This window comes from Ictidomys tridecemlineatus, chromosome 2, assembly GCF_052094955.1.
Source record: "Ictidomys tridecemlineatus isolate mIctTri1 chromosome 2, mIctTri1.hap1, whole genome shotgun sequence".
Taxonomy (NCBI): domain Eukaryota; kingdom Metazoa; phylum Chordata; class Mammalia; order Rodentia; family Sciuridae; genus Ictidomys; species Ictidomys tridecemlineatus.
The window spans coordinates 8,810,634-8,821,634 of NC_135478.1; the positions used below are offsets into that span (position 1 = coordinate 8,810,634).

General features: G+C 46.6%; 1 protein-coding gene across 5 annotated transcripts in view; it reads left to right on the forward strand.

Annotated features, from left to right (window-relative positions):
• The window catches only part of LOC144373099 (SWI/SNF-related matrix-associated actin-dependent regulator of chromatin subfamily A member 4-like), a 29,205-nt gene extending 18,955 nt beyond the window's left edge, over positions 1-10,250 (forward strand). For all 5 annotated transcript variants that reach the window (XM_078036206.1, XM_078036215.1, XM_078036236.1 and 2 more), the window contains 7 exons: positions 522-654; positions 1,422-1,826; positions 2,122-2,220; positions 4,585-4,843; positions 7,401-7,527; positions 8,052-8,225; positions 9,975-10,250. In XM_078036206.1, coding sequence (XP_077892332.1) covers positions 522-654; positions 1,422-1,826; positions 2,122-2,220; positions 4,585-4,843; positions 7,401-7,527; positions 8,052-8,225; positions 9,975-10,235 — 1,458 coding nt within the window. In that variant the 3' untranslated portion in view covers positions 10,236-10,250. The remainder of the gene's footprint in view (positions 1-521; positions 655-1,421; positions 1,827-2,121; positions 2,221-4,584; positions 4,844-7,400; positions 7,528-8,051; positions 8,226-9,974) is intronic.
• Positions 10,251-11,001: the final 751 nt, after the last annotated feature.

An 11,001-nucleotide genomic window follows, 5' to 3' on the forward strand; every position in this document is an offset into this window, starting at 1 on the left:
CTGAGGAGGTGCAGAGTTTGGGAGACGTCCGACGTGTTTTTACAGTCTTTGTGTGCAGACTTATCTGTCTGTCTGATTTCTAGTCCCTAAAGAAGAGGGTCCTTGGTTCCCAGATTCATATTTTGTCCAGTCACAATGAGCAGTGAGATTTGTGTCCTGGATGAAACCACTCCCTCCCTAAGATCTTTCTTGTGTCTTTTCCTTTCCTCTTGTGGTTGCTGACTGCCTCTAGAACATCTTCCTGCCCTCTCCTGTCACCCTAGTGCAGTTGCTTCCTTGCCTCCAGGCCACCAGTTGTCTGATTGGACACCCTACACTGGGTGGCATTTATTTTGTGTGTCTACCTTGGTATCGTGTCCATGCCTTGGAGCTGAGCCCTTGGTCATGTTGGTGACTCGGTGGATGCTATGGCAGCATTGGGTGGACGTTTGTTGTCGTCCATCTTATTCCCAGTGATGCTTTGCTGTGTCGCCTCTTCCTATTCCCCTTGTTGACTCTGCCTTATTGTTGGCCACTTGCAGCCTATGGAGTCCATGCATGAGAAGGGCATGTCGGACGACCCACGCTACAACCAGATGAAAGGAATGGGGATGCGGTCAGGGGGCCACGCAGGGATGGGGCCCCCACCCAGCCCCATGGACCAGCACTCCCAAGGTACTATTCTGTATTTCTTCTTGCTTAGTGTTGGTCATACATAGTGAGCCCGTATACCCCTTTTCCTAACAGGGTTCCCATAGATGGGTTCTGTGATGACCTCAGACAGTTGAACTCCAGGGAAGGCCCTGCCATAAAGAGTGTCTGGAGGTTAGGTGGTGGTCTGCTTTGGCCCTCTTGTTTTGGAGCAACCCTAGAAGAGCATACATGGTGGGCAGAGTTGAGTGTTAGAGGAGAGCTTGTTAGGAGCTCCAGTGCCATCTGGGAGCTTAGTGGAGATAGTGTCTCAGGGCTCAGGACTCGGCCTTACAAGCCAGTTGGCTTTTCCTTATGGGGATGACGGAGAAATGATATAGGAGATGACTTGCAGAGCGATTCCAGGCATCAGGGACAGGAAGCTCAGGCTTCTGAGGAATGGAAGTGAGAGGAATGGGTCTGGCTGATCTGAAGATATGTACCCTGCTCTGCCCAGGCAGGAGGGCAGGCCTGGAAAGATCCTAGATTTCATTCATAGCTTCACCATTAACCATCTGTACTCTACTGAAACATGGGCCAAAGCACGTGACCATGTGGGCTGCTAGGCCAAGGCTATGAGTTGAGAATATGTCCTCTGGGTGCCTTGTGTTTGGCTCATGAGAATGAAGCCATTGGGCTATTCTGTGTCTTGGAGGATGAGACAGTATAGGTATGACAGAACAGTTTACTGTCTCTGTCTTTATCTCAAATGTATGCTGCCAAGTGACCATTGGATTGGTCTTTCCTTGCAGGTTACCCCTCACCCTTGGGCAGCTCTGAGCATGCTTCCAGTCCAGTTCCAGCCAGTGGCCCATCCTCTGGTCCCCAAATGTCATCTGGGCCAGGAGGGGCCCCACTAGATGGTGCTGACCCCCAGGCCTTGGGGCAGCAGACCCGGGGCCCAACCCCATTTAACCAGAACCAGCTGCACCAGCTTCGAGCTCAGATAATGGCCTACAAGATGCTGGCCAGGGGGCAACCTCTTCCTGACCACCTGCAAATGGCTGTGCAGGGAAAGCGGCCAATGCCTGGGATGCAACAGCAGATGCCAACACTACCTCCGCCCTCTGTGTCTGCCACAGGACCTGGCCCTGGCCCTGGGCCTGGCCCTGGCCCAGGTCCAGGACCAGCACCTCCAAATTACAGCAGGCCTCATGGTAAGGCCCACCATCCCTGGTCCCTAGGGTGGGGAGGAAGTCCAGAGTGAACTGGCCAGAGCCTGGGTAGCAATGATAGATGATCCTGAGTCTGTTGTTGGTGGGCTTCTCAAGTGATTGCTCAGATGGCCAGGTCGTTGTCATGATAAATGTCATTTTTTCAGCTTCCCTTGAGATCTATACCTAAGGGCTTGTGGATAGGTGTGTGCCCTCAGCCAAGGATGCTCATAAATAGGTGTGGGTATGAAGACAGTTCACATTTTATTCTCCTTTCTTTGTTTCCCCCTGCATGTAGGTATGGGAGGGCCCAACATGCCACCTCCAGGACCCTCAGGTGTGCCCCCTGGGATGCCTGGTCAGCCCCCTGGAGGGCCTCCCAAACCTTGGCCTGAAGGTAAGATCACTTCTCTCTTCATCTGTGTCCTGCCTCTGTATTATGAGCTTGGAGCTTGCAAGCCCTGAGATGAGCCTGATCAGAGAGAATACTTAGGATGCTCGCTTGAACAGAACAGAAACTGCATGTTTTCCTGTGGTGTTCTCTTGGTCTCATCTATCCCTGGTCAGTTCCCAAAGTCTTGGGCTCAGATCTGCTCCACAGTTGCCCTTTTGTGTTGTGGGTCAAGGGTATCTTGGGGTTTCTTTAAACCAGTAACAAGCAGAGGAGAGCAATGAATGGGTCTACCATGAGACTCAAGGGAAAGGCCTGAGAGGTACACCTGGCACCACAGGCAAATTCCTTCCTGGAGGGCACATCTCAATCTGTCTTCCTTTCCAAGAACATCCCTGTGGGAGGCAGGTAGGATGATAAGAGAGTTTAGGGTCCTATCACCCTCACTGACGTATGTGTGTCCTTGGTCCAGTGCTCTCTGAGGCTCCATGTCCACGTATGTAAAAGTTGGTTATATTTCAGGGTCCATATATGTTTGGGATAGATATAGTGGATAAGATGGATTCATTTATGGCCATCTTAGAGTCTGAGGTGTATTGATGTTCATCAAAGAACTAGTCACTAAAATTGAATTCACTTTGAAGTAGAGTGTAGTGGTTCCCACTTTTCTTTTTTTAGGATTTTTTTTTTCCATTTTTTTTTTTTTAACAGAGGGAAGGAGAGAGAGAATTTTTTAATATTTATTTTTCAGTTTTCGGCGGACACAACATCTTTGTTTGTATGTGGTGCTAAGGATCGAACCCAGGCTGCAGGCATGCCAGGCGAGCGCACTACCGCGTGAGCCACATCCCCAGCCCCCATGGTTCCCACTTTTCCATGAAGGATATATTCGTTCCAAGATCCCCAGTGGGTGTTAGCTACCATGGATAGGCCCAAATCAATCTCTCATCCTTTTCTTTTTTTCTTGGTGCCTCCCTCCCCATTTCTTTTGTGGTACTGGGGACTGGGGATTGAACCCAGAGGTTCTTTACCACTGACCTACACTCCCAGCCTTTTTTTTTTTTTTTTTACTTTTTGCCTTTATTTACTTATTTAATTAACTATTTTGACAGGGCCTTCCTAAATTGCTGAGGCTGACCTTGAACTTGTGATCCTCCTGTATCAGCCTCTCAAATAGCTGGGATTACAAATTTGTGACACCACTCTTAGTTATTTTTTACTTAACATGAATACTGGTGACAAAGTTTAATTTATAAATTAGTCACAGATATGAGAGACAGCTAGCAATAAAATGGAACAATTGTAACAGCACACAGTAGTAAAAGTTGTGAATAAGGTCTTTGTCTCTAAAATTATCTTATTAGCTAGGTGTAGTGATGTATGCCTGTAACCCCATTGGCTCAAGAGGCTAAGGTGGAGGATGGCAAGTTCAAGTCCATCCTGGGAAACTTAGAGAGATCCTAAAATAAAATTAACCTGATCACAGTGGCACACACCTGTTATCCCAGTTTATGAGGCTGAAGCAGAAGGATCACAAGTTCAAATCCAGCCTCAGCACCTTAGTGAGGGCCTATGCAACTTAGTGAGATTTTGTCTCAAAATAAAACCTAAAAAGGGCTGGGGATGTGTCTCAGTGGTTAAGTGCCCCTGGTATGCAATCCCTGTTACCAATCAATCAATAAATAAACAAACAAACTAATTAACTAAAGATGGAGCTCACAGTAAAATACCCTTGGATTCAATCCCCAGTGCCATAAAAAAGTAAAAATACTTGGGCTGGGGATATGGTTTAATTCTAGAGCACTTTCTTAGCATGTAGTAGGCCCTGGATTCAGTCCCCAGTGCTGCAAAAAACAACCCTGGTATATTGTCCTCACTCTTTGTGATGATGTAAGTTGATAAGATGGAGGGAGGCAAATGATGTAAGCAGTGTGATGTGACTGCTCAGGACAGGTTACAATTTTAAATTAATGAGTTGTTTGTTTCTGGAATTTTTCACATAATATTTCAGACTGTGGTTGACTGAGGGTAACTAAAATAGCAGAAAAAGAAGCTGCTGGTGAGAGGGGGGACTATTGCAGAGGAAAGACAAGAAAATGTGGGTCCTAAGAGGCCAGAGGCCAGAAAGATGTGGATGAGTGAAGACTGGGGTCAGGGAGCGGAGTGGAGATCAGGAAGAGAGATGAACCCTGAGGCAGGAGGGAGGCAGATGCCTGGGTGAGAAGCAGCGTGGCATTTGGTGGGTGAGAGGAAGGAGGTGGGGAGAGGTTGGTCTGTTCCCAGGTAGCAAGCCACCTGGCAGGCTTTGCATTTTCACTGAAGAATTGTCCCTGGGCTTAACATGTCTCCATCTTGCTCACCTCTCCCCAGGACCCATGGCGAATGCTGCTGCCCCCACAAGCACCCCTCAGAAACTGATCCCCCCGCAGCCGACAGGACGCCCTTCGCCTGCGCCCCCTGCTGTCCCGCCTGCTGCTTCACCTGTGATGCCACCTCAGACACAGTCCCCAGGGCAGCCAGCCCAGCCCGCACCCTTGGTGCCGTTGCACCAGAAGCAGAGCCGCATCACCCCCATCCAGAAGCCCAGGGGCCTGGACCCTGTGGAGATCCTGCAGGAGCGGGAATACAGGTGAGACGTAGCCCACTGGCTCCTTGGATTGGCTAAGGTGTGGTTCCTCATCCTGAGAGTCACTGGAGTGGTGATAGCTTTGCCCAACTCGCCCAGGAGCCTCCCAGCCTTCCAGTTTTGCAGCGCCTCCTTCAACATAGCAGTGTAAGTCCTTACAGTTGATTTACATCCATTTCTCAGGTTGAGACCAACAAAAGTGGCTTCCCACTTTTGTCCCCATGTGGCCATTGAGGTCTCCCTTTGCATAGAAGCTCTTCCCAGACCCCCTCACTCCAGGCCTTTCCTCCAAGCACTAGCCACTCTGGAATTAGTGGAGGATTTACTCCTCTCCCTCCTCTGCCCCAGTGCTAAGGATCCATCTTCGGCAAGCACTGAGTCACAGCTGAATCATATTCCCAGCCTACTGTTTATTTTTTTATCCCTTCTGGCCTTCTCAATGAGACTGCAAACTCCATGGGAGCAACAACCTTGATGGTTGCATTCAGTGCTGAGACTCCATACCCTAAAATTGATGCAGCATAGTAGGTGCTCTGTAAGTAAGTGTGTGAAAGACTGAGCAAGAGGATTGTTTCATTTAACCTTCAGATCAAGCCTGTAGATTACTCTCAGGGGTGTCCTTAGTTTATGGATGAGGACAATGAGGCTAATAGGCTCAACAGATTTCTTATATTTTTAGTTGTAGATGGACATGGTACCTTTTTTTAAATTTATTTTTATTTTTTAAAAATATTTATTTCTTAGGTGTAGATGGACACAACCAATGCCTTTATTTATTTTTATGTGGTGCTGAGTATTGAACCCAGTGTCTCACACTTGTGAGGCAAGCGCTCTACCACTGAGCCACAACCCTAGCCTGGCTCAATAGATATAGATTTCTGTGTGTGTGTGTGCATGTGTGTGTGTGCGTGCGCACGCATGTGCACTTTTGTTTTTATTTTGATTTGATTAGAAGCCTTGGAACTATTTTTTAATCTATTTTTTAGTTGTAGTTGGACACAACACGTTTATTTCACTTGTTTTTTATTTTTATTTTTTATGTGGTGCTAAGAGTTGAACCCAGAGTGCGAGGCAAGTGCTCTACCACTGAGCCACAACCCCAGCCCCAGAACTATTTTTTTTTAATACATGACAGCAAAAAATATATGGAGTACAACTTTCCATTTTTGTAGTTGTTCATGATGTGGAGTTATACTGGTTGTGGTTTTTTTTTTTTTTTTGGGTACTGGGAATTAAACTCAGGGGCACTTGACCTCTGAGCCACATCCCGGCCCTATTTTATATTTTATTTAGAGACAGGGTCTCACTGGGTTGCTTAGCACCTCGCTTTTGCTGAGGCTGGCTTTCAATTGGTGATCTCCTGCCTCAGCCTCCTGAGCTGCTGGGATTACAGACATGTGGCACTGAGCCTGGCTCTTCTTTAAAACATATATGTTTTTTAGTTGTCAGTGGACATTTATTTTATTCATTTATTTGTAGTGCTGAGAATTGAATTCATTACCTCCCATGCACTAGGCAAGTGCTCTAACACTGAGCTACAACCCTAGCCCTGTTTGTGCATATATATATAATCATAGAAAAGTTATCTCCTATTTATTCTACTTTTTCCCGTTCCTATCTGCCCCTACTCCCCAACCTAGCTAAACCCCCCCTACCCCCCCGCCATCGGAGTCCACATCTGTATATCAGAACATTTGGCTTTTGGTTTTTGAGGATTGGCTTATTTCATGATAGTCTCCAGTTCCATCCATTTACCAGCAAATGCCCTAATTCATTCTTCTTTATGGCTGGGTAATATTCCAGCCATACATTATGTATATGCACCATATTTTCTTTATGCATTTATCTGTTGTCTGGTAGTAAGTTGGTTGCATAGCTTAGCTATTGTGAATTGATCTGCTGTAAACATTGATGTGGCTGTGTCACTATAGTGTGTTGATTTTAAGTCCTTTGGGTATATGCTGAGGAGTAGGATAACTGGGTCAAATGGGGGTTTCATTCCATGTTTTCTGAGGAATCGCCATACTGCTTTTCAGAGTGGTTGTACCAATCTGCCATCCCACCAGCAGTGTATGGTTGTACCTTTCCCCTACATCCTCGCCAACATTTATTGTTACTTGTATTTTTGATAATTGCCATTCTGATTGGGGTGAAATGAAATCTCAGTATAGTTTTAATTTGCATTTCTCTAATTGTAGTGATGTTGAACATTTTCTGGCTCAGTTGATTTCTGAGGCCCCGTGTCTCATCCATGCCAGGATAGGGACAGATTCTGGTTAGTCTGAAGCCAGAAAGTCACTACTAATATGCCATGAGCCAGCCACTAGGTGTCTTGATTTTTGTGGTTTGTGTGGCTTGGTCCTAAGAAACTTTCTTGCTGCCTTCTCTGTCCTATGTTTTGGCTGGCATCCTTTTTGAGGGAGTTCATGTCTCAAGGCCAGGTCTGTCTGTCTTGAGAGATAGAGTCTTCAGAAGCTCTGGCTTTAAAGACATCAGGTGGCTTCTTATAAATATAGTCCCTCTTACCACCTATCCTTTCTTTCCCTTTCTTTGCGCCTAGGCTGCAGGCTCGCATTGCACATCGAATTCAGGAACTTGAAAATCTTCCCGGGTCCCTGGCCGGGGATTTGAGAACCAAAGCGACCATTGAGCTCAAGGCCCTCAGGCTGCTTAACTTCCAGAGACAGGTAAGTTCCAGTGTGGTCCTGGATCTAGGGAATAGGCCTTCCCCACCACCTGTCATGCTGAGACCCCTAAAACTTCTTGCAGGACTATCATCCAGAGTACCTGTATAGTTTAGGCAGCCATGCCAACCTGCATATATTAACCCACTGTCTTACCCTCTCCTTGTGTCTTATTCCATGGTGGGGCAGTGCTGCTCACATAATATACAAGTGTGGGCCTTCCCTAAGCTCCAGTTGCCTACAGAAGCAGGAGAGTGGAGTGACTCTCCAGTGTTTCATAAGGAATTGTATTGTGTTGTGGGAAGACAAGCTGGAGACAAGAGGCACAAGAAGATTCTCTGACCAGGTGTGCAGAATGCTCACCTTCTGCTCTTGTCTGTACCACCCATGGGTGCATAAGGCAGTTAATTAGGATCCTTTGGGAGGCAGCATCGCCTGCCTTGTATATGATCGGCAATTATAAATTTCACTGTGGGCACAGCAGAGGTATCTTCTTCAGTGTCATTGTTTCTTCTTCCTCCCTGAAGCTACGCCAGGAGGTTGTGGTGTGCATGCGGAGGGACACAGCCTTGGAGACGGCCCTTAATGCCAAGGCCTACAAGCGCAGCAAGCGTCAGTCCCTGCGAGAGGCCCGCATCACTGAGAAGCTAGAGAAACAGCAAAAGATTGAGCAGGAGCGCAAACGCCGCCAGAAGCACCAGGTTAGTTCCAGAGCTGTTCCTGGGCTGCTTGGGTGCCTGCTCATTATAGCCTGCACCGGGATGGGACTTTGTATGTTTTGTTTCTAGACACACTAGTCTTTTCTGTTCATTTTACCAGTCTCCTAGGCACTGAGAATACACTGGTGGTCAAAACCAAGCCACAGGGAGGGGATGGGCAATAATGAAATCCCTGTATCCCATTGTGAAGGTGTAGGATCTGAGGAAAGTACAGCAAGGAAAGAGTGAGGAAGACATGATCAGGAAAGTTTCTCTGGGAAGGTGAGATCTGAACAGAGAGACCCAAAGGAGGGATTCACAGGGACATTGGGCAGAGAGCAGTCCAGATACAGGGGCAGATGAAAATGCCCTGGGGCTAGAATGTGCCTCTGTTTTCTCTGAGAAGCCAGGATCCCAGTGTAGCCGGAGTGGAGTGAATGACAGGGAGAGCTGAAGAGGTGAGGGCAAGGATGTGACAAGGCAGATGGTATAGGGTCTGTGACCATGGAGAAGACTTTGACTTTTGCTTGGCATGGGGTGAGAGCCACAGAGCCTGCTGAGCAAATGAGAACCTGACATGACTTTACGAGGTCAGCTTCACAGTCTAAAGTCCTCATCCGAGAGGATTTGGAGCTGATTCTGTGCATTTTGTTGCTCTTTGATATTTCCTGAAGTTTTTAAATAATGAACATGTATTTCTGATATCTTTTAATATTCAGTATTAACTACTCTTAACTTTTTTTTTTTTTAAAGAGAGAGAGAGAGAGAGAGAGAGGGAATTTTTTTAATATTTATTTTTTAGTTCTCGGCGGACACAACATCTTTGTTGGTATGTGGTGCTGAGGATCGAACCCGGGCCGCACGCATGCCAGACGAGCGCGCTGCCGCTTGAGCCACATCCCCAGCCCCTACTCTTAACTTTTTAAAAAAAATTTTTTTAGTTGTAGAGGAACACAATATCATTTATTTATTTATGCATGCTGAGGATCGAACCCAGTGCCTCGTGTGTGTGCAAGGGCAAGCGCTCAACCAACCACTGAGCCACAACCTCAGCCCTACTGTTAACTTTTTATTTTTTTAGAGAGAGAGAGAATTTTAATATTTATTTTATTTTATTTTTTTTAGTTTTCGGCAGATACAGCATCTTTCTTTGTATGTGGTGCTGAGGATCGAACCCGGGCCTCACCATGCCAGGCGAACGCGATACCGCTTGAGCCACATCCCCAGCCCAACTTTTTATTATTTGCAATTTGAATGCACAATTCCCTTTTTTGTGTATTCATGAATTAAAAGCTAGTTAAAAGCTAAGAACTTTTGTATGAAATTTACACACAATCTGTTTTTCTTGTTTATTTTGCAATGCTGGGGAAATTTTTATTATCTTTTTCAAGATAAAATAGCAGTTCATCACTGAGCTACATTCCCAGGCCTTTCTATTTTTTTATTTTGAGGAGTTTTTTTTTTTTTTTTTTTTGTACCAGGGATTGAACTCAGGGTGGTCAGACACTGAGCTATATTCCCAGCCTTTTTTAGTATTTTATTTAGAGACAGGGTCTCACTGAGTTGCTCAGTGCCTTGCTGTTGCTGAGGCTGGCTTTGAACTCTTATCTCAGCCTCCCAAAATGCTGGGATCACAGGCGTGCTCCACTGCGCCTGGCCATGCCCAGCTTTCTTTTTGTCCTGTCTGACTCTGGGTGACATTGTGATGACTTCCGTTGAGTGTTCAGTCTTCTTTTGCACATGTCTCGGCAGGAATACCTCAATAGCATTCTTCAGCATGCCAAGGATTTTAAAGAATATCACAGATCAGTCACAGGCAAAATCCAGAAACTCACCAAGGCAGTAGCCACATACCATGCCAACACAGAGCGAGAGCAGAAGAAAGAAAATGAACGAATTGAGAAGGAAAGAATGCGGAGGCTCATGGTAAGAGTTCTGTTTTCTTGCTTTTGGTCCCTTGTGTGCTTTGAGTGTTTCGGGTACCAGCAGCCTGTTAACCCAGGATCATGCTAGGCATTCTGCTGCTTGGATTAGAGTTGGAGCTTGGGTTTGGGAGGGAGCGAGTCCTGGGCTCAGATCTTCTGTTCCCTCTGGCCATCAGAGTGGCTAACATGGTCTTAGGGCTTGTTCACTGACTGTCCTGTGTCTCCGGAGAGAAGGAGCTGGTGCTCTCTGCCCTATTTGAGTGAGAGCCACAGAAGATGAAGTCTACACTCTTTACCTTCAGAATAAACGTGTTTGTTTATGAATGAGTCACTAGTTGGGCAGACACTGCTGGCCCACTCTTCCAGGCACTTCTAAGGGTACAGAGGATACACTGGGAACAGGACGTAGTCCCTGCCCTCTTGGGTGGTATAGGCACTTGAGAAAGTTAGTTTTTTGAATGAAATGAATGTGCTAGTTTGGAATGATGAAAAGACAGTGCAGAGAACAGAGCAGGGGAATGAGAAGGCCTCAGAACAGAGGCTCAAAGGGTGAGCATGACCCTGCAGAGATGTGCAGGAAGGATTCCCAGAAAGAGAGGGCAGAAATGGCAGACAACCAAGTACAAGACAGAAGAAGTGGCCCTGTGTCTGTGAAATGTTGTTGTATTGGGGCAGGAAGTGAGGTCAAGAATTTGCAAGGGTGAGCATGTGGGCCCATGGGACCTGCAGGCCATTGCTAGGACTGGAAATTAATTCTGAACATAAGGGAATGCTCCAGGAGCGCTTCAGCTCCAGATTGAAGTGATCTCAGAAAGGAGAGGGGATTGCTGTGGGGTTTTGTGGCATTGATGTAG